Source organism: Macaca mulatta, chromosome 1, assembly GCF_049350105.2.
Source record: "Macaca mulatta isolate MMU2019108-1 chromosome 1, T2T-MMU8v2.0, whole genome shotgun sequence".
Lineage (NCBI taxonomy): Eukaryota > Metazoa > Chordata > Mammalia > Primates > Cercopithecidae > Macaca > Macaca mulatta.
Window position 1 is genome coordinate 28,598,679 of NC_133406.1, and position 23,668 is coordinate 28,622,346.

The following is a 23,668-nucleotide window of genomic DNA, read 5'->3' on the forward strand; positions in this document are numbered from 1 at the left end:
AAACTGCCCAGACGTTGGACAGGACATAGACATACAGAAGAAGAGAAGAAAAGAACAGGTCGAAAAATTAAAAAGGTAGGAGACCAAGGTGGGTGGATCACCTGAGGTCAGGAGTTTGAGACCAGCCTGACCAATATGGTGAAACCCAATCTCTACTAAAAATACAAAAATTAGCCAGGCGTAGTGGTGCATGCCTGTAATCCCAGCTACTTGGGAGGCTGAGGCAGGAGAATCACTTGAACCCGGGAGTCGGAGGTTGCAGTGAGCTAAGACTGTGCCATTGCACTCCAACCTGGACAAGAGCGAAACTTCGTTTCAAAAAAAAATGAAATGAAAAGAAAAGAAAAGAAAAAAGAAAAAAAAGGGTGATATGGTAAAGGGTTGAGGGTGGGATGGGTAAACGAAGAAGGAGCATGCTGTAGTTTTATACCAAATATGGCTAGAATGAGAATGATATAATTCAGGCAGTTTGTTTCTAGAAATCACGGATCATGATTTTTATCATCCAAGTCTATTTCCCTGCATAGCTATGTGATTTTGTCTAAAAAGAAAAAAAAAATAGTGAAAGAAGTAGTGGTAGAGCCTAGAGACAGTGTCAGGAACAGAAGAAAAAAAAAGGTTAGGAAATGTAATTTTCTTAGAGGAGAATGAAGGTTGAAGATAGTGGGAAAAAATTGTTTTTAGGTAAGAACATGACTTTTATTTCCCCCCCTCCTCCTCCCTGGGAGAAGGTCTCACTCTGTCGCCTAGGCTAGAGTGCAGTGCCACAACCATAGCTCACTGCAGCCTCAAACTCTTGGGCTCAAGTGGTATCCCTGCTCAACAGGAATATACAGTCCCAGAGTAGCTGGGACTATAGGTATGCACCATTTACTTGTCTTTTTAATTGAGAAGGTGAAGAACATTGTTGGTGGGGAGAAGGGGTGACTACCTGGCACACTGAAATACAGACATCTTCAGACTTTGTTCCTCATTATCTGTATCAAAGTAGAAAGAGGATACAGATTGTGTGTGTGTGTGTGTGTGTGTACATATACATATATGTTTCTTCATTCCCAAATACAGGCATATGTATGTGGGTGGGTAGGTGGATATGTCTACATGTGTTTTAGTTGTGAATCTTCTTTTATTTCTTCTGCTTACTCTTTTCGGTAGACAGTAAATTACAAAGTCCAAAAGCAAAAAAGACAAATATGTATGCTGGGTCATCAGTCTCTTACTTTTGGAGAGCTGATGACTAAAAACAAAGTGTTTATTTTTTTTTTCAGAAGAAAATTTTCTCTTTAGAAATTAGAGAGAAATGAAAATGTAGTTAGATCACTAAAAGGAATTTGTTTTCTAGAGACAAGGTCTTACTGTGTCACCCAGGCTGGAGTGCAGTGGTACAATCACGGCTCACTGCAGCCTGGAACTCCTGAACTCTCCTGCCTCAGCCTCCTGAGTAGCTGGGAGTACAGGCGCGCACCACCACATCCAGCTGATTTTTTTTTGTTTTGGTTTGTTTTGTAGAGACAGGGTCTCACTCTGTTACCCAGACTGGTCTCAAACTCCTGGGCTCAAGTGATCCTCCCACCTCAGCCTCCCGAAGTGCTGGGATTACAGGCATGAGCTACCATACTCAGCCAGTGTTTCTTAAGAAGTAAGTTTTTATTAAGCCAAAGAGTAAAATCAAAACAGATAAATAAGTGAATAAATTTTCAGCAATGTTGTTACTGGAAATGTTCTCTGGGCCTTTTCACAGGTGACCATGGGGAAGAAAGTGGCCATCATTGGAGCTGGCGTGAGTGGCTTGGCCTCCATCAGGAGCTGTCTGGAAGAGGGGCTGGAGCCCACCTGCTTTGAGAAGAGCAATGACATTGGGGGCCTGTGGAAATTTTCAGTGAGTAGCATGTTGTTGTAATAGACAGGGAAATAGGTTGGGAAGTGTATAAGAACATGCTCTGTGCACACAGGTTTCTAAACCTGCTACCATGGCAGTTATCATATCTGTTAGAATTGGAATCCACTAAGTACAGTGTCATCCACTAAGTACAGTGGATCCACAATGGAATCCACTAAGTACAGTACAAGTTGGAAAATAACCTTCTTGCAAGTCAGAAGTAAATTAGACAATGGCTTTGAAATTCTCCATTACAAAATTCTCCCTTGATAGATCATTAATAAGAGCCACTTGGACATAAAATTCATGGTAAATATTAGTTAGGTTTATGTAGTTATAAGTTATTTACTCATTTAAAACACAATAACTTTTCACATCTTTCTTTTTTTTCTTTTTTTTACAGATTTAGGGGGTACAAGTGCAGTTTTATTACATGGATATAATGTGTAGTAGTTAAGTCTGGGCTTTTTGTGTAGCCATCACCCAAATAATGTACATAGTACCTATTAAGTAATTTCTCATACCTCAACCCCTTCCCACTCTCCTACCCTTTCAAGTTTCCAATGTCTATTATTCCCATACTCTGTGTCAATGTGTATACATTATGTAGCTCCCAATCATAAGTGAGAGGACATGTGGTATCTGACTTTCTGTTTCTGAGTTATTTCACTTAAGATAATGGCCTCCAGTTCCATCCATGTTGCTGCAGAAGACATAATTCACTCTGTATTATTGCTGGATAATATTCCATGGTGTGTGCATATATACATACGTATATATGTATATGTAACTGTGTGTATGTATACATGTATGTATGAATATACCGCATTTTCTTTATTCAATCATCCTTGTTGGACAAGGTTGATTCTATTTCTTTGCTACTGTGAATGGTGCTGTGATAAACATATGGGTGCAGGAATCTTTTATATAACGACTTCTTTTCCTTTGGGTAGATATCTAGTAGGGGCATTGTTGGATCAAATGGTAAATCTATTTTTAATTCTTTGAGAAATCTCCATACTGTTTTCTATAGTTTACATTCTGACCAACAGTGTTTCTTTTTCTCCACATACTCACCAATATCTGTTATTTTTTTACTCTCTCTCTTTTTTTTTTTTTTTTTTTTTGAGTTGGAGTCTCAATCTGTCTCCCAGGCTGGAGTGCAGTGGCACCATCTCAGTTCACTGCAACCTCCACCTCCTGGGTTCAAACAATTCTCCTACCTCAGCCTCCCGAGTAGCTGGGATTACAGGCACCCACCACCACACCCAGCTAATTTTTGTATTTTTAATAGAGACAGAGTTTCACCATGTTGGTCAGGCTGGTCTCAAACTCCTGACCTCAGGTAATCCTCTGGCCTCGGACTCCCAAAGTGCCGGGATTACAGGCATAAGCCACCGTGCCTGGCCTTTTTGACTTTTTAATAACAGCCATTCTCACTGGTGTAAGATAGTATTTTGCTGTGGTGTAAGATAGTATTTTACTTTTAATTTGCATTTTCTCTGTAATTCATAATGTTAAGCATTTTCTCACATGTTTATTGGCCATTGGTATGTCTTTTTTTGAAAAATGCTTATTTATCTCCTTTTCCCACTTTTTAATGGTGTTATCTGTGCTTCTTTAAAAATTGAGTTGCTTGAGTTCCTTATAAATTATGGATATTTGTCCTTTGTTAGATGCATAGTTCGCAAATATTTTCTCCCATTCTGAAGGTAGTCTGTTCACTCTGTTAACTATTTCTTTTTATGTGAAAAATATTTTTAGATTGTCTATTTTTGTTTTCATTACATTTGCTTTTGAGGCCTTAGTCATAAATTCTTAGTCATAGCCTAGGTGAAAGAGTTTTACTTGTTTTTTTCTAGAATTTTTGTAGTTTCGGGTCTTACATTTAAGTCTTTAATCTATGTTGAGTTAATTTTTGTATATGGTAAGAGACAGCGGTTCACTTTTGTTCTGCATATGGCAATTCATTTTCCAAACACAATTTACTGAATAGGGTGTCCTTTCCCCAGTGAATGCTGTTGTCAACTTTACTGAAGATCAGTTGGCTATAGGGATGAGGCTTTCTTTCTTAGTTATCTATTCTGTTCCACTGATCTATGTGTCTATTTTTATACCAGTAGCATGCTATTTGAATTACTATAGCCTTGTACTGTAATTTGAAGTCAGGTAATATGATGCCTCCAGCTTCATTCTTTTTGCTTAGAATTGCTTAGGTTATTTGGCTTTTTTTTTTTTTTTTTTTTTTTTTGGTTCCGTATGAATTTTTAGAATTGTTCTAATTCTGTAAAAATAACATTGATATTTTGTTAGGAATTGCATTAAGTCTTTTGGGCATATGGTTATTTTAATGATATTGGCCCTTCCAATCCATGAGCAGGGGATGTTTTACCATTTGTTTGTGTCAGCTACAATTTCTTTTCTTCATGTTTTGTGGTTTTCCCCATAGAGATCTTTCACCTCTGGTTAAATGGGTTCCTAGATAATTTTTTATTGTTGTTGGCTTTTCCCATTCATTTGGTGAGGTTACCAAAGTGAGTCGGACCATGGATTTCAAAGTTTCAGGTGCTGACTTTGGTCTTGTGAAACTACATAATTGAGAATTGCTTTGAAGTTCTTCAATGCCCCTTTGTCCCATGCATTTATAATAAGGGTTCTACAGCAGACATCATTAAATCACTTCATGTGTTGCCAAACAGCAGCAGGAATGGGGCTTCCCTATGTTCTCCACTCAAGCAGTACAGTCTTCCAGCCTTATTGCCTAAGTCTTATTTTTCTTGTCCTGATAAACCCATTAGTATATATGCAAATTTAGGAAGATCAATAACCCTTTTAAACCACTATTTCCTCCTCAAATGCAAAATCAGTATTATATCATTTACCTCAATGAAGAAGTTGTATTTAATGAAACAGTGTCTATAACGGCTCTTTAAATATTATAAAGACATGAGATATCATTCTTATTAATATAGATACTTTGCAAACTGCAAAAAACTCTTGAAACTACCCAGCATCTTATACAATGTTGTGGAGCCTACTATATGTTATTGGAATGTGTTGACAGGGCTACAGATTAACACACTGGTGATTCTTAGGGCTTTTTGGTTGTTGTTATTTTTGTTTCTTTGTGATCAAACTTAGGGCTATTTTATCAAGCACGTTCTATATGATACATGACTTTTTCTATTTAATTAAATATTTATAATAATCCTATAAGCTAGGTATATTTTTTCCTTTTACAAATGAATTTGAGGCTTAAAAAGAAAAGAAAAAAAAATCACACAGCTGATAATGTTGGAGAAAAGATCCCAATTCAAGGTTGCCTTTCTCTCCATCCTATTCTTGACTCCTTTGTAAATTGCTGAATTGCTGGTTGCCATTTCACCAAGTGGTCTATTGAGCTGACCATGTCTTTTTTTTTTTTTTGAAACGGAGTTTGTTGCCCAGGCTGGAGTGCAATGGCATAATCTCAGCTCACTAAAACCTCTGCCTCCTGGGATCAAGGGATTCTCCTGCCTCAGCCTCCCAAGTAGTTACATGTGTGCACCACCACACCCACTAATTTTTGTATTTTTAGTAGAGATGGGATTTCGCCATGTTGGCCAGGATGGTCTCGAACTCCCGACCTCAGGTGATCCACCCACCTCAGCCTCCCAAAGCGCTGGAATTACAGGCATGAGCCACCGTGTCTGGCCTGCCATATTTTAGACACAGTGATCTTAACCATAGCCTTATACTCAAACTTACTTTGCAAGATGTTGCTGAAGATAGAACACACTGCTGATATGGCTATTGAGAGGAACACAACTAAAGACAGCTAATTTGCCTTTCTTGCTGCTCGAGGAAGACTTTAAAATTTGAAGCTGGCATCATACGTTGATAAAACTGAACTGCAACATGTGCTACCCTTCAAGAAAAAGAAAGGATAGCCCAGAGGGTAGAGCCTCAGGCCCTGAGGGCAGAGGCTTGAGCCACAGCCTTCAAGCCTAATGGAATTTGTCCTGCTGGATTTCAAATTGTTTGGGATTAGTGATTCTTTTCTTTCCTCCTTTTTCCTCCCTGGCTAAATGGGAATGTCTATAAGTGTTACCCATGCTTGTCCCACCATTGTATTTTGGAAGAAGATAACTTGTTTTCTAGTTTCACAGATTCACAGATAGAAATTTTGCCTCATCCTGGTCCATACCCAGAGTCTCATTTATACCTGATTTGGATAATTTATATGATGATGAGATTTGGGACTTTTTTTTTCTTTTTTTTTATACTTTAAGTTCTAGGGTACATGTGCATATTGTGCAGGTTTGTTACATATGTATGTTGATTTCATGCTGCTATGTATACTTGTGCCATGTTGGTGTGCTGTACCCATCAACTCGTCAGCACCCATCAACTCATCATTTACATCAGGTATAACTCCCAATGCAATCCCTCCCCCCACCCCGCTCCCCATGATAGGCCCCGGTGTGTGATGTTCCCCTTCCCGAGTCCAGGTGATCTCATTGTTCAGTTCCCACCTATGAGTGAGAACATGCAGTGTTTGGTTTTCTGTTCTTGCAATAGTTTGCTGAGAATGATGGTTTCCAGCTGCATCTATGTCCCTACAAAGGACACAAACTCATCCTTTTTTATGGCTGCATAGTATTCCATGGTGTATATGTGCCATTTTCTTAATCCAGTCTGTCACTGATGGACATTTGGGTTGATTCCAAGTCTTTGCTATTGTGAATAGTGCCGCAATAAACACACGTGTGCATGTGTCTTTATAGCAGCATGATTTATAATCCTTTGGGTATAGATTTGGGACTTTTGAATTGAAAATATATAAATGAGAGTTGAAAGTTGATTTCATGCTGCTATGGGTTGAGACTTAGAGGATGTTGGATTGGATTAATGTATTTTACAGATGGGATAGATGTGAATCCTTGGGAACCAGAGGATGTCCTGTAATAGGCTGAATGATTGAACAATGCCCCTCCTCAAAGATATCGCATCCAAATTCCTGGAACTGTAAATGTTATCTTACTTACCTTAAAAGAGAAAAGGATATTTGCAAATATAATTAAGTTAAAAATCTTAAGATGGACAGATTTTTCTGTATTATGTGGGTGAGCCCCAAATGCTATAACAAATGCATCCTTAAAAGAGAGAGGCAGAGGGAGATTTAACACAAAGAGAAGAGAGAAGGTGATGTGATGACCTCAACAGAAAGAGAGAAATTTGAAGATGCTATGCTGTATCTTTGAAGATGGCCACAGCGGCCATGAGTGAAGGCATACAAGTGGGCTCTTGCCACTGAAAAAAGAAAAGAAATACCAGCATCCACCAGAAGCCAGAAGAGGCAAGGAATGGATTCTCTCCTGGAGCCTCTTGAAACGAACCTGGCATTGTCACACCTTGTTTTCAGCCCACTTATAGTGATTCCCGACTACTGACTTCTAGAACTGTGAATCAATTGCTATTATTTTAAGCCATTAAGTTTGCAGTAATTTATTACAGCAGCCGTAAGAAACAAATACCTTTGGTTTTTCAGTGTTTCCTATTTTACTACTGTGAGGGGGCGTATGGATTGCAAACGATGGAGTAAACAGCAGTGTTTCTCAGATCACTAGAAGTGTGTAGCAATAGGCTGAGTATTCACATTAGAGATTGTTTTAAAATTGTGTTAATTTTGTATTTGCCTTACCTTTGGTTTCTAACATCATTTTACATTATCATTTTTTAAATTTCAGAGAAATCCAAACATTGGTTAAAACTTAACTAACACTAAGGGTGCATATAGTTGTAACTTTTGGAGCTGTTTACTATAGCACTTTCCTATGCCCTTCTAGTTCTGACTTCTAACCCTGATCTAGAACCACAATGATATATTTCTCTCACCTTCTTTGGTCACAGAAGGAGGACATTTCACCCAGATCTGTGGCCTAATCACAGGCCACATTTCTGATTAGGCCACGGATCTGGGTAAAATGTCCTCTTTTCTCAGGAGCTCCCCAAACAATAAATCAGCAAATTATATGAAATTTTGCATGTTTTATGAATAGAGGCTTTCATCTGGGCATACCACCCTTTTTTAACTTCTGATTTTTTTCTAGACTATATATCAATTTGTTCCTTTAATGTTTCTTCTCTCTTTATGCTGATTATCATCTCTTTAAACTTACCCAACTCACAGAAAGCTACAAATTCTTTCACTTCCCCATCCCACTTGCCTATAGCAGGGTCAACAAACCATGTGAGCAGCAGAAAACTCATGCCCTATTTCAAGAACACACTGCTTTCTGAAGTGAACATGGCAACTAATCTGCCAATTAATTACTTGTCAATAATGAAACTGCAGCCACATTGGCTTTTGATGTGATTGTAATATTCCAGTATTATACTAAAATTTCATGTTCTGGGGGCCCTGACAACTTTGAGTTAGATAAGCTCTAATTAGAAATTTCTAGTGCTCAGTACTTTCCACTATGAAATAGCAACTACGCATAGTGATCTACAATCTGATCTTTCATCATGAAACTTGAGATGTGAATACCTTGGTGCTTCAACAGAGCTAAACCAAGGCTCCACCTCTTCCAAATCATGCTCCTACCAGTACTTTTTTTTAACTTAATGCCTTTTATTCATTCAACAGCTTGCTTTGCAGAGCTCACAGCTGTAACAGATGTGTCCTATGGTAAGCTCTTCCACAGTAACTGTAGCTTGTTGGTCATGAGCTTCTATTTGTTGAACTCTACATTGTGACTGCAAACTTGGCTGCACCTTAGGATTACCTGAAGAGCTTTTAAAACTTTTTGTCAATTAAATTGAATTCTCTGAGAGTGGGACCTAATGCTCAGTGTTTTTTTAAAGCTCCCAGTTTGTTTCAGTGTGTGGCTAAAGAACCACAGCACAATGTCCTAACCTTCTCATTGCTGATCATTCTTCCTTCAATGTCCTTTTTCTTTATTCACCATCACTTAAGGCTTTATTAGCATGGTTCTATAGTTCCTTAGAGTTAAAGCAAATTCAGATATTTTTACATCATTGAAAGCTAAAACTTTGTTACTTACATAAGTACTCAAAAGGCATGTGATGCCCATAAATTCTGTGTTAGATTCAAAATAGTTAACCTTATTTTATACATTGTAGAAATTCTAAGGTTAATTTTTTAAAAATTAAGTCTTAAAATGCTTACGTTTACAAATCTGATGAATAGTTGCAACCTCCTGTTACTGTTTGCTTTTATAAATTGACCATCAGATGCTCGTGCTCATGAGTTGACACACCGAAATTACACAAAGTGGAATTTTAAAAAATCTCTGTCACCATATTAAACAGTTCAAGGGAATGAAAGGATTCTAGTTGCATAGGCCTAAAGGACATAATGAAATTTAAAATTTGTTTCCCTTAGAAAAGATTAAGATTTATTTTCTTAAAGGATATTAAGAAAGGTATTCTTCCATATCCTAAGTTAATTTAATAAGTTTCCATGACTAGCATCAATTGTTGAAGTGAAGTTAATCTATGTGTGTCTTACTGAATTTACTGTGAATAAAGGATGACTCAAATAATATACAGTTGGCCATCTGTTTTTGCAAGTTCTATATCCACAGATTCAACCAACTGTTGATAAAAAAAAATCCAAAAAAAACTAATAAAAAATAAAAATAAAAATAAAAAATACACTACAACTATTCATTTAGCATTTACATTGCATTAGGTATTATAAGTAACCTAGAGATGATTCAAAGTTTATGTATATAGGTTATATGAAAATACTATATCATTTTATATAGGGGACTTGAGCAATCGCAGATTTTGGTAACCACAGAGGTCCTGGAACCCTCCACAGATACCAAGGGATGACTGTAATTACTTGGAACTAGCCCTGACCATGATCAGTATACTCATTTACCAATTCTCTTCCATTTGAAACTATACATTCACAGGACCATGCAGAGGAGGGCAGGGCTAGCATTTACAAATCAGTCTTTACCAACTCTTCCAAAGAGATGATGTGTTTCCCAGACTTCCCATATCCTGATGACTTCCCCAACTTTATGCACAACAGCAAGATCCAGGAATATCTCACTGCATTCGCCAAAGAAAAGAGCCTCCTGAAGTACATACAATTTAAGGTAAGATGTTATCAACAGTTTAGCTCTTATCATAACGCTGAAGAAGTCTATGTCTGCTACTGGATTCTCACTTGTTCCTTTCAGTATCCCTTACTAATTTGTCAACGTTTTTACCAGTGTGGCCTCTCTAACTCTAGGTTTAGAGAATTATCTTCTTCTCAAGGATACATGGAAAATTCACAAAATTTGACCACCTATAGTTCTTAGACCAAATCACTACTAATTTAGAAATCAATACCAAAGAAATAAATGTAAAATACCTGTGCATTTGGAAATTAAAAACTCTTTTTTTCTAAACAACATATAGGTCAAAGAAGAAATTTCAATGGGAATTTAAAAATATCGATAACTGAATGTTAATTTAGTCTATGCATCAATACTTGTGGGAAACAGGAAGCTATATTTTCATGAAAATTATAAATGTAAATGCTAAATGCTTATATTAGAAAATAAAAAAGTTTAAAAACAAGGTTAAAAAGTTTAAGAAATTAGTAAAAGAAAGGCAGAATAAACTCAAAGAACATAGAATGAAGGGGATATAAAAAGAAATTTATGAAATATAAAATGAAGCATATGTACACAATTGAAAGTTAATTATTTGAAAAGACTAATAAAATAAAGAACAGTGGCCAAGTGCAATGGCCCATGCTTATAGTCCCAGCACTTTGGGAGGACAAGGCAGGCAGATCGCTTGAGTCCAGGAGTTGGAAACTAGCCTGGATGACATGGAGAAACCTCGTCTCTACAAAAAATCCAAAAATTAGCTAGATGTGGTGGCACATGCCTGTGGTCCCAGCTACTCAGGAGGCTGAGGTGGGAGGATTGCTTGAGCTCAGGAGGTAGAGGTTGCAGTGAGCTGAGATCACGCCACTGCATTCCAGCCTGGGTGACAAGAGTGAGACCCTGTCTCAAAAAATAAATAAACAATAGATAAGTAGCTGGCAGTTTAAGGAAAAAAAATCAAAGGCACAAATAAATAATATTGAGAAGGAAAGGGTAGACAAAATGGATACAGATGAAATAAAAAATATAACGAGAATACTATAAAAGTGTTTGCCAAGTAATATTTTAAGTGAGTTAAATTTTCTCAATTTTTTAACAAAAACTTTTCAAAACTCACTCAATAATAAGTAGAAAGCCTGAATTGTCATTTGGTGATGTATAGTTCTTTTGACCTAGAAATTAAAAATCTTCCCATAAAGAAAATAAGCAGTTCCATGGGTGAGTACTTCCAAATTTGCAGTGAACAAATTACTTCAAAGGTTTATAAACTTTCAGAGATTTGAAAATGAGATATGATTTCCAAAGTTATTTTATGACATTATTACCTTTACATCAAAGGCAGACCAGATCATATGAAATAGGAAAATTACAGGTCAATCTCCTTCATGAAAGTCAATGCAAAAATCCTTCAAAAATCAATTTAACAGCTATTTGTGCTTGAAAGGAAAAAAAAGAAAATCAAAAGAAAACTTTTGCCAAACTTAGAGCAGAATTGTCTTGAACCAGCAAAACATACACAAATATTATCTTAATCTTTATCTTAATTTATCTTAAATCTGCACTGTTCAATATAGTAGCCACTAGCCACAAAACTGAGATGTGGAATAAGTATAAAATATACACTAACTTTCTAAGTCTTATTATTAAAAAGGAAAGTAAAATACCTCATTAATAAATTTTAATTACATTTTGAAATGCTAACATATCAGACAGATTTAAATTATACATTTTTTTCACTTTCTAATGTGACTATTAGAATTTTTTTTTTTTTTTTTTTTTTTTTTTTTTGAGACGGAGTTTTGTTCTTGCTACCCAGGCTGGAATGCAGTGGTGCGATCTCGGCTCACCGCAACCTCTGCCTCCCAGGTTCAAATGATTCTCCTGCCTCAACCTCCCAAGTAGCTGAGAATACAGGCATGCGCCATCATGCCCGACTAATTTTGTATTTTTAGTAGAGATGGGGTTTCTCCATGTTGTTAGGCTGTTCTCGAACTCCCCATCTCAGGTGATCTACCCGCCTTGGCCTGCCAAAGTGCTGGGATTATAGGTGTGAGCCACCGTGCTCGGTTTTAGAAATTTTTAAATTGCATATGTTGCTCATACTATATTGGTACTGGTCGGTGCTGTGCTAAAGCATGAAAAATTAGAAGCATTCACTGTAAAGTTTCAGAACAAGGTAAGAATTCCTAATTACTATTTTCAATAGTAATTACTTCTTTTCAATAGTCTTAAGAAATTTAAGAAACAGTGCAGTAAGTAAAGAAAAATAAATGAATGACAACTCAAAAGAAAGTAAAACACAGTTACTGAAGATAATGTGATTGTCTATGTATTCTAAAAGAATAGATGAATTACTAGAATTCATAGCAATACAAAAAAAGTTAGGCAAGATGGTGGTATATAAGATCGATATATAAAAATAGATTGCATTTCTGTAAACCAGCAGCAAACAGAAACCCATACAAAAAAATGTTGACATATGCAATAGCGTAACTAATTAACTAAATAATCCCAGAGTTCTTCTAAACAAATGATGTATTAGGTCTTATGGGTCCATAAGTTCTCATTATATTTCATAACTAACAAAAATGTTACATATGTGTTTGTGTGTGCATTCTTCTATATGTATGAAATAGTATATAATAAACTTTTTAAGAACAATTAATACCAAATAGAGATTCTTTTTCCAATATAATCAGAAGAATTGAAAGATTTTTTTAGAACAGGGAGCACACCAACAGGCAGCCATTTAACTGTGAACAAATATTTATTGATAATCTAGTCAAAGCTACTCAGTTATAGTCCAAGTGACATCAGCATCACCCAGGAGCGTGTTAGAAATTTGAATTTAATAGTTTTAATTTTAATTTAACAAATTTAATAATTTTTTGGATCACATTTTCATATGTTCTGGTTCAGTACGTCTATCTTTGAGCTATCTTTGCTGTACTGAACCAGAACATATGGGAATGTGATCCAGAACATTATTGGCCATCAGATTTTCTAGTATACGTGACGTATACCTCTTGTAAATTGTAATTGAAGTCACTGCCATATCTCCAAGGGGTGTCACTCTTGTACTCCAGAAAATACTGGTTATGCACAAGAAATCATGCAGGGACAAATAGATAGACAGATACCATTTAGTGTTTTGATTTATTCTGAGGGAATTTTAAATTTGTAATATGTATCTTAATAATTAGTTAAATATTTTTGCTAACCCACTTTCTCTTTTTTCATACTGTTTCTACCTAATCCATTTGCTAGCATAGAAAAGGGGGGTTTCTTTCTGTATTTCTCTTAGACATTTGTATCCAGTGTAAATAAACGTCCTGATTTTGCAACTACTGGCCAATGGGATGTTACCACTGAAAGGGATGGTAAAAGAGAATCGGCTGTCTTTGATGCTGTGATGGTTTGTTCTGGACATCATGTCTATCCCAACCTACCAAAAGAGTCCTTTCCAGGTAAGGCCACAATTTAAGCTGCTAGCCACGTAACCGACAAAAATGAGTATCTCGATAATGTCTTCTTTTTTCTAAAGGTACAAGCAGGTTAAATTAAAATATACTTCTGTTATATCTAATACACTTGGTGTGTTAAAATAGCGCATTATTGTGACTGCATCTATTCACAAGGTTGCTTCTGTTAAAGTCTTTGTTTAAATATATGACTCAAATTGTCATATATTTCTCGCTTTTCACTCAGGACTAAACCACTTTAAAGGCAAATGCTTCCACAGCAGGGACTACAAAGAACCAGGTGTATTCAAAGGAAAGCGTGTCCTGGTGGTTGGCCTGGGGAATTCGGGCTGTGATATTGCCACAGAACTCAGCCACACAGCAGAACAGGTACTACTCCCCGGGTACTCAGGCGACTCTCTTTACTGACAGAAGAGTTATTATCGTTGGAAAGGTGTGATAGGAAATGTTGGGGAGTAGGGAAGGGTATCTGATGTAAAGACTAAGTGGTATTTCACATAGCTGAGCTTCCCCAAGTAACAGCTGAGGTTTTAAATCACTTCATAGACAAAGGCAGAACATCAGCAAGGAGTAATACTGTCATTCAACAATCTCCTTCTTCAGGACATTTGGTGCCTAATGTCTCTGATCAATTTCTCTAAAACTAGCACAGATTTAGGGTTAAGGTTATGATTCTGAGACTCAGGCAAGTCCTTCAATCTCTCTGAGGCAGTTTTCTCAATGGTGAAACAGACAAAAATAGAACCTACTTCTGGGGCTTGTGATAAAGTTAAAGCTTTTGAACAGGATTTAAGCAATATAGAGTGGCTCATTTATTCATTCATTTATGCATGCATGCATACATTTATTTCATGACTACTTATTGAGAGCCTACTATGTGCCAGGCACTGGCTTGGGTGCTGAAGAGAGTGGTGAACATAACAGGCATGATCCCTGCTCTGGAATAAGAGCTGTCACTGGAATAAAGGATAAACAAGTGATTCAGGCACTAAATGTTATGGTTCCAAAACTGGATGCTTCACAAAGGAGGTAGAACTGAGCCAGTCCTTGAACAATAAATATAAATCATGTGACTGAAGAGGCAACAGAGGCTGTTCTTAGAATTGGAAATGCCTTGAGCAGAGGCATGAAGACAAGAAAATGAGCGCTGTATATTTGACTATTGTAGGTTATAGTTTCATCTTGCTGTAATGGAGGTTGTTTTTGTTTTTGTTTTTGTTTTCTTTTTTTCTTTCTTTTTTGAGAAGGAAACTCACTCTGTCACCCAAGCTGGAGTGCAGTGGCGCGATCTCAGCTCACTACAATCTCCACCTCCCCGGTTCACGCCATTCTCCTGCCTCAGCCTCCGGAGTAGCTGGGACTACGGGCACCCGCCACCACGTCTGGCTAATTTTTTGTATTTTTAGTAGAGACGGGGTTTCACCATGTTAGCCAGGATGGTCTCGATCTCCTGACCTTGTGATCTGCCTGCCTTGGCCTCCCAAAGTGCTGGGATGACAGGCGTGAGCCACTGCCCCCGGCCGAATGGAGGTTCTTAATGCTAACAATTTGTATGATGCATTATGGTACTCAAATACTTTCCTGTAAATGAGCTCCTTTGCTTTTGGGAAGAAGGTAGTTTTATTGCAGAAAGGATAAATGAGGACCAGAAATGTCAATTGTCTTCTTGAAAGTCATCGAGAAAATTAATGTTTGAGCCACTGAAGGGTTACAGAACTGAAAGCCAAAGCTTCTGAATCCAGGGAACAGTAGATATAGGATTGAGTTGCAGGAAAGAAAGATTGGAATCAGGTTATATCACATATTTTAAGGACTTGAATGACAGGATAAAATAATTAGATTTCTGCATAAATAAAGGTAAATCATTATTTCAGCTTCTTGGGTTCAGGAAATTTATGATGAACTCATAGTTTTAAGAGATTTGTATTTGTATATGTGATTATTTGCGTATGTGTTAAATTAGAGGGAAGACCAATTTCAGAGGCTCTCTATTTAATTAATTGATCCTTTAGTCTTTTTTTTTTTTTTTCCAGAGTCTCACTCTGTTGCCCAGGCTCGAGTGTAGTGGCACAATCTCGGCTCACTGCAGCCTCCATCTCCCAGGTTCAAGCAGTCCTCCCATCTCAGCCCGAGTAGCTGGGATTACAGGCACCTGCCACCACACCCCACACCCAGTTAATTTTATTTAGTACAGATGGGGTTTCACTATGTTGGCCAGGCTGGTCTCGAACTCCTGACCTCAGATGATCTGCCCGCCTCGGCCCTCCCAAAGTGCTGGGATTATAGACGTGAGCCACCATGCCCAGACTCCTTTAGTCTCTTCTTATTTGTCTAGTTCCTCTTATAACAAATGCCTTGAAGTGATATGGTATATAAAAATTGGTTTTAAAAAAGACAAAGAAAGCCTGAAAACTACACTATAAGGGATTAGCATAACAGAAGGGGAAGGAGAGGAAACTGACATTTACTGAGCACATACTATCTGCCAGGTAACATTAGCGGTGTGACATAGTTTATCACATCAAATTAACCCTTACACAAATTTGATGAGGCAAATTCGATTCTCTCCAGTTTAGGAATGAGGGAACAAGATTAGAGAAGTTAAAGAAATTTTTTCAAATCACATCATTAATAAGTAGGAGAGTCAATGTTTGAGCGTGTGGCTTTCTGATTCCAAATTTCTCACCTTCTTTCCAGATAGTAGCAGGCATCTTATTTTTAAATGCCTATTTTGAGATCATAATTGCTTATTTGTAGACAGCAATAGTTAGATAAGCACTAGGGAAAACATGACTAGAATTAAGTTATTAGTCACCTGTAGCAGGGATTGATTAAAATATGAAAATTTGCCTGCAGCACTATGACAGGGTGGCTGACCCTAAGATGCAGATGTCAAGTTCAGAAGTTTATTTGGGAGCAGTCTCAGGATCAATACTTCTGCAGGAAGGGAAGAAAGCTTCTGTTTACTTTGAAGCTGGGATAGTCCTTGGGCATTGCCCCAATTTGAGGTGAGGGACTGGGCCTTTATATGCCTGCATTGACCAGTCACTAGATGGAGGAAACTCAGAAAGAATAGAAGATGTTGGGTGAGGCCCCTCTCTTCAGCCAAAACAACTGTCAAAGAGGACTGACAGATGACAGATGCCTTCTGACACCACTTTCTGCAGTGGGGTAATAGATCCATTCCTCAAGAAGGATCTGGGGAGCTCATCAGAATATCCACTACAAATGGTCACTAATTTCATGGTTGAAATGGTGTTTTTTAAGGTCGTGATCAGCTCCAGAAGTGGCTCCTGGGTGATGAGCCGCGTCTGGGACAATGGTTATCCCTGGGACATGGTGCTTATCACTCGATTTGGAACCTTCCTCAAGAACAATTTACCGACAGCCATCTCTGACTGGTTGTACATGAAGCAGATGAATGCAAGATTCAAGCATGAAAACTATGGCTTGATGCCTTTAAATGGGTAATGCAGAGTTAAACGTGATATGCCTGCTGGCCTTTAGTTCAGTGTCAACAACCCTTAATGTCCTGTAACTCCAAAACAAATAAAAATATTAGCAATCACATCTCATCTATCAGAAGATAAAGAACTGCAAAAATTAAGAGTGATTTCCTATTTTACAATCCTTGCTATATTTACACAGCTGGAAAATTATATAATGCCTCAAGAATTAGTCCCGGGAGTAATGATAATCAAAGTTAACCTCTTTTAAGCATTTTATACATGTCAGAGATTTAGCAAGACTCTGCTAAGGCTCTGGCATATATTATTTTGTTTTATCCTTACAACAACTATGAAGAGAGCTCTATTAGTATCTCCATTTTAGAGATGAGATAACTGAGTTTCAGTGTAGTTAATAACTTTACTAGGGTCCCACAGCTAGAAAGTAGAAGCAGCATTCAAAACAAACCCAGATCTGCTGATTCCAGAGCCTCTCACTCTTGGCCACTTGCTCTACTGCCTGTCATTTAATGGTAAAGTTAAGCACAGCAAGAGAACTTTTCCTGTCCTACCTTTCCCTTTCCATTTCATTACCCACTCCTTAATGGACCCCTCTCACTAAACACATACATGCCAATGCTTGCATCTTCAGTCTCCTTCCCATCTTCTCCTATAAGATCCTCCAAGCCAGCAACATAACAAGAAATGACTTTGACACGAGTTGAAAAACCCAAGTTATGAGCTGTTTACAACAAAGTGAATTCATTAATTTGACAAACATTTATTACACGTTTATTATATGCCAGGTCCTGTGTTTAGCCCTGAGGATATAGCAGTGAACAAAACAGGCAAAAATCCCTGTCCTCATGGAATCTCCATTCTAAGTGATGGGAAACAGACAACAAACAATAGCATAAGATATGGCGATGTGTGCTTTGGGGAAGAAAACAAAGCAGATAAAGGTAATGGCAAGTGCTGTCAGGACAATTTCCAACAGAGTCATCAGAGTATGTCTCAGAGAGAAGGAGACTTTAAAGAAAACCTCTGAAGGAGTTGAGGGAATGAGTCATGAGGGTCTCTGGGGAAGGATATTCCAGACTGAGGACACAGCCAGGGCATTGTCTCTTCACAGGCGGAGCTGGCATGATCAACAAACAACAATGGGGCTTCTCTTCCTGGAGAAAAGAGAATGAGGGGAGAGCGCCAGGAGATAAAACCAGAGACGTAAAAATTGTTGGATGGCATGGGCCTTGTAGATCATTGTAAGGACTCTGGATTTTATGCTGAAAGCAATGGGAAACCACAGCAGGCATCTGAGCAAATGAATGACAAGACCTAAGTTAGCATTGCAGAGATTGATCAGCTGCTGTGGTCATCATTCAATGTAAGGGCAGGGCAAGGAAGGAAATGAAATGACCAGTTAAAAAGCTACTCTCAAAAACCTGAATAAGAGGGGATGTTGGTCTGGACCAAAATTGTTAGCAGTGAGTGGTCAGAATAGGGCAGATTTCTGGATAGCTTGAAGGTAGACCCGAATAGGATTTCCTGTGGACTGGATAGTGGATGAGAGAGCAAGGAGGGGGTAAGAATGTCTTTCAAGACACTTGAAAAAGGATGACATTGACATCTACTAAAATGTGAAAAACTACAGGAGGAACAGAAGTTCAGTTTTAGACATATTAAAATTAGAATGCCTATTAGACATTCAGGTAGAAGAATGTTGACCAGCAGTGGGAAACACTGACTTTGAGGCTCAAACCAGAAGTTAAAACTTTGGAGTCATGTGAAAATTTTTCCTGAAGAAATGAAACTAGATGACATCTCTTGAATGTGTGTAAATGGAGGAGACTAAAGATCTGAGGCCTGAGTCCTGAGGTATGCCACTGTCAGAAATCAGGAAGAGGAGAAGAGGAGAAGACATCTGTGGGAGACAGAGAAAGAATAGCCAGGAAAGTAGGAAAGGAACTGAGAGAGAGTGATGACCTGGAAACAAAATGAATACAGTGTTTCAAGAAAGAAAAAACCATCAACTGTGTTAAATGCTAAGTTGAGTAAAAGTGAAAGTGAGGGTGGACCACTGGATCTGAGAGCCTGATTCTGACGGCCTTGACAAGAGCCGTTTCAGTGTGGTGGTGGTGGAGGTGAAAACCTGATGGCCACAGGTTTAACATACATGGCAGGTAGTAAGTACAAGTGAGTCAAGCCTTCTTCCAAGATTCCAACCAATCTCGTTGTCCAACTCAGTTTGTTCTCCAGTGGAATTTGCCTGTAGCACTCTCTCACAGCTTCCACAGCCATACAAGAACAACACTCTTTCCTTCAACTGTATTCACGTTCATTCCCGAGTTCAGATTTCTCTGCTCCCACTACAGATATTATTCAATAAAAAGTAGTCCAAAGCTCTTTCTTTTCAGATTTGCAGTCGCCAAAACCTCAATCTGGCACCCTCCCTCTGGCCTTATTTAAATTCCTGGGTGCTCCCTCCTTCACCTGACTGGTGCCTCTGTCTGCACAGGGCTCAAACTTCATCCCTCAAGAGCCCAGCTGCAGCTTTCACACCTTTGACTTTCCTCCTCCTATTTGATCTTCTCCACATTATGATGACCAACTTGGAGTATACGGAATTAAGAATAGCAGTTAACATTTTCAAGCTCTATGCACATGCTAGAGACTGTGCAAAACTCTTTATATAATTTAGGGAACTTCTGAGGTAGTACAAACATTACTGACATTCCAGATGAGAAATATGAGACACCAAGAATTTAAAAAACAATCTTATCAAAGTTCCCACTGAATAAGTAGCAAATTAAAAAAATGTAAACACTGAAGAACCCTCACTTCAGAGTTTTTCCTGAAACAGGCTTTAACAGGGAACTGGGCATAAGTCTTTATTCTGGGATTTGGAAAGAGCTCCATGGAAGAGAAGGATCACAAAAAAAAGAGATGGGGCCAGCAAACGGCAACTTCTCTTACTTCCCAATGTTGCCTCCCATCAATTTTGTTCTTCAGCCATATTGGAGATACTCTATGGCTCAGAAAAAAAAAATTGGGCCACTTTTTGCTTATCCATTTATATATGGACCAATAAAACAAGAGGGAAATATTATACTTCTAATAATTATCTCTGTTTTCCATACAGAGTCCTGAGGAAAGAACCTGTATTTAATGATGAGCTCCCAGCTTGCATTCTGTGTGGCATTGTGTCCGTAAAGCCTAATGTGAAGAAATTCACAGAGACTTCGGCCATTTTTGAGGATGGGACCACATTTGAGGGCATTGACTGTGTAATCTTTGCAACAGGCTATAGTTATGCCTACACGTTCCTTGATGAGTCTATCATCAAAAACAGAAACAATGAGATCATTTTATTTAAAGGAGTCTTTCCTCCTCTACTTGAGAAGTCAACCATAGCAGTGATTGGCTTTGTCCAGTCCCTTGGGGCTGCCATTCCCACAGTTGACCTCCAGTCCCGCTGGGCAGCACGAGTAATAAAGGGTAAGTCAATAAAAAGGCTCATGGATTGGGAAGATGAATGCCAGTGACAATAACTTTGTATATTTGTGAAAACAATAATCCTAGTTACAGGGTCCCCTTCAGTTTTGAAAATTTAGAATTCTATATTCTTTGGTGCTATATTTTGTAAGCAATTTAAAGTATACCAGTTTGGATTATTATATGCAATAGTACAAGATATTATTAGAGGAGGTATTTTGTGACTTATAACTTCTTACAGCTGATAATTACCCAAGATCATTCATTAGATTTGAGACCACCAAAGCTTGCATCCACTTAAGACTAAGTGAATGACAACTTTAAAAAATTATGATTGCAAAACTCAGTAGAGTTACATTGCTTGAAAAGTTCGTAAGAAAATATGTTTACAAGCCAATATCTAGCCAACTTCGAATGTCCACAGTCATGGAAAATATGATTGCTGGAAGGCAATGGCTTTTCTACTACCGTTTCTTCCCTGACAAAATAAGGACAAACAGTGGATCAATAGAAGCAGGAAGTGCTAAGAACAAACAGTGGATCAATAGAGGCAGAAAGTGCTAAGTGTGGTAGATGATCAGTCTGTAATACATAAGAATGCTAAGTCCTTATATTTTACAAAGGAAACAACAAACTTGATTGGGGTCAGGCAAGAAAGGCAGGCAGCATCTCCCAGCAGCAGGTTGGAATATGGTTGTGGGAAGATGCAGATCATATGACCAGGTAGCCAGGAAGGTAAAGGCATGAAATTTCACTCAGCGTTCCACTTAGGGTTCAGACCCAGAGAGGCTGGCATTAAAGGAAGGGTGGGACCCTCACTCTGTCTGAGGACAAGAGTTGTAACTTGGGCTCTGAAGAAAGGAAACAAGGCAATTTATGGGGAAAATTGATGTACAAGGCACAGGCTGTCTTAAGGGAAATGAGAGACAAGGCGAACAACCTAGGTTTGGAAAACCAAAGTACCAAGACAAGAGGGGCTAGTTACAACAACCCAATGGCAATAGTTGGTGGGCTAAAAAGCAGTCTCTTTCTTTTCATTCTCTTCCCCTGAAAAGCATGACAAGTTCCAAGGCCTGGAACCAGGCCACATCTACAAAAGCTGTTCAAGTGACCCTCCCTGTAAGAAGTGTAGAAATGGGAAATTAAGCAAGCCATTATAGGTTTTGAGCAATCATATCTGGGCTGAGAGTTTTATTCTCTTTCAAGTTAATTCCAAGACTGCCAAAGAAATCATCCTAAATATGAAGAATTTCTGGACACAAAGCCTGTTTTGGTCTGGGTTTCAGGGAACTCTGCAAACCTATGTAAACCTGGATCCTGGGGCAGCCCCAAGCCAGGGCTAGTCTCCTGGGTCTCCCTTATGTCCTTTCTGACTTGTGGACAGTCCATATCCTCAGTCACATTCAAGAACTATTGGCTTTCCATAGAAAAACTTAGCCCTTCACCAAATTCTCTATCTTCTGGAAATTCCATTTTCTGGCAAAGCAGGATTAATGTCTATGAAGTTTTTTCTTCATAAATCTTGGAAAAGTGATGCCAATTCACCTCTGGCTATAATTTAAAATATAACATTCTTAAAATATGACTGAGAGATTAAAATATATCTATGAAATTGAGTTTAAACACCTTGTAACCAGTTTAAGAGCAAAGCTATTTAGGTAATGTTTTTTTAATTTTTATGAAAAATATGAGTTCTGAGAAGACTAGAACTGAATTTGATGTCTGTCTGAAAATGATCACCAATTAATGTGATTCATAACTCATTATTAAAAAGGGAAAATTGTAGGCTGGTCCTATGCCAGACTCATTTAACTACCATCATGTCTTTCCTTCTTTTTCAGGAACTTGTACTTTGCCTTCTATGGAAGACATGATGAATGATATTAATGAGAAAATGGAGAGAAAGCACAAATGGTAAGAGTACCTATTGTAATAGGAGTGTAGAATTTCCATAGAAAAGTGAGAATTTGTGAATGCTTGGAACTGTTTTAACCTTAAATGATCCTGAATGACGTCATTGAAATGACAGCTACAAGCTATATTCATCCATTCAACAAATATTAATTGAAGACCTACGTTGCTTCTGACATTGTATTAAGTTATTTTTAGTGCAAGGCACAGAGTGAATAATAGGATTGAGAATCTACATTACATAGTCAGTTTTAGCCCTCCATGCCTCCTGTAATATATCATAGAAAGAAGACCTAGAAAGGATTTGAAATTGGAAGAGTTTGGGAATACATGGATGTGGGCTTCCATTCTCTAGACCATAAATCCTCTAAGATGTAGATGATATTTCAAAGGTATACCTCTAATGAAAATGACTCAGAAAAGTGAGAATGAATCTGGAGAACTGGGCTTCATTTCTAGTTGTCACTAATTAGCTCAGTGGCCATGAACTATTATAGAAGCGTCACTTGAGCAAGAGACAATCTATCCATTTGTAAATAAGGATAAAAAATGTCTTTCTCAGCTACATTGCAGTGTTGGGGTATTTCCAAATGAAACCAATATGAAAGTTCTTTAAAAAACTACAAAGTACAGGATAAACAAATGATATTCTCCTTACACAGGAAATTGATGTTTTATGTCAGGGTAGTGTGGGAAGTTTTTTTAAAGAGAGAGAGAGATCGATGTTAATTCTCACTGATATAAAGTTGTGAGCCATTTTGTCTGTTCTGTTTCTACACAGAGTTTGGGTATCCACTGTGGTGTTTTCTCTCCCATCTCTAGGTATGGCAAAAGCGAGACCTTACAGACAGATTACATTGTTTATATGGATGAACTCTCCTCCTTCATTGGGGTAAAGCCCAACATCCCATGGCTGTTTCTCACAGATCCCAAATTGGCCATGGAAGTTTATTTTGGCCCTTGTAGTTCCTACCAGTTTAGGCTGGTGGGCCCAGGGAAGTGGCCAGGAGCCAGAAATGCCATCCTGACCCAGTGGGACCGGTCGTTGAAACCCTTGCAGACACGAGTTGTCGGGAGTCTTCAGAAGCCTCGCTCCTTTTTCCATTGGCTGAAGCTCTTTGCAATTCCTATTCTGTTAATTGCTGTTTTCCTTGTATTGACGTAATCACCATTTTCTCGAGGATTTCTGAAAGTTGCTGACAATACCCAGACAACGGCTTTGCTATTTAAAAATTAAAATTTTCACACCATCTACTTTTCTATTCAGCATCTTTTGCAGTACTCTGTAGACATTAGTCAGTAGCACAGTGTTATTTCTAGGCTTTGAAATAGCCACTT

General features: G+C 38.1%; 1 protein-coding gene across 8 annotated transcripts; it reads left to right on the plus strand.

The window, feature by feature from the left end:
* On the plus strand, positions 1-23,582 carry FMO3 (flavin containing dimethylaniline monoxygenase 3). Of its 8 annotated transcripts, none has more exons than XM_077992225.1 (10): positions 1-859; positions 1,510-1,639; positions 1,742-1,879; positions 9,808-9,996; positions 13,304-13,466; positions 13,708-13,850; positions 16,749-16,948; positions 20,067-20,422; positions 22,261-22,333; positions 23,153-23,582. In XM_077992225.1, the coding sequence occupies exons 3-10, from the start codon at positions 1,748-1,750 to the stop codon at positions 23,493-23,495; spliced, it is 1,599 nt and encodes a 532-aa protein (XP_077848351.1). In that variant the 5' UTR covers positions 1-859; positions 1,510-1,639; positions 1,742-1,747; the 3' UTR covers positions 23,496-23,582.
* Positions 23,583-23,668: the final 86 nt, after the last annotated feature.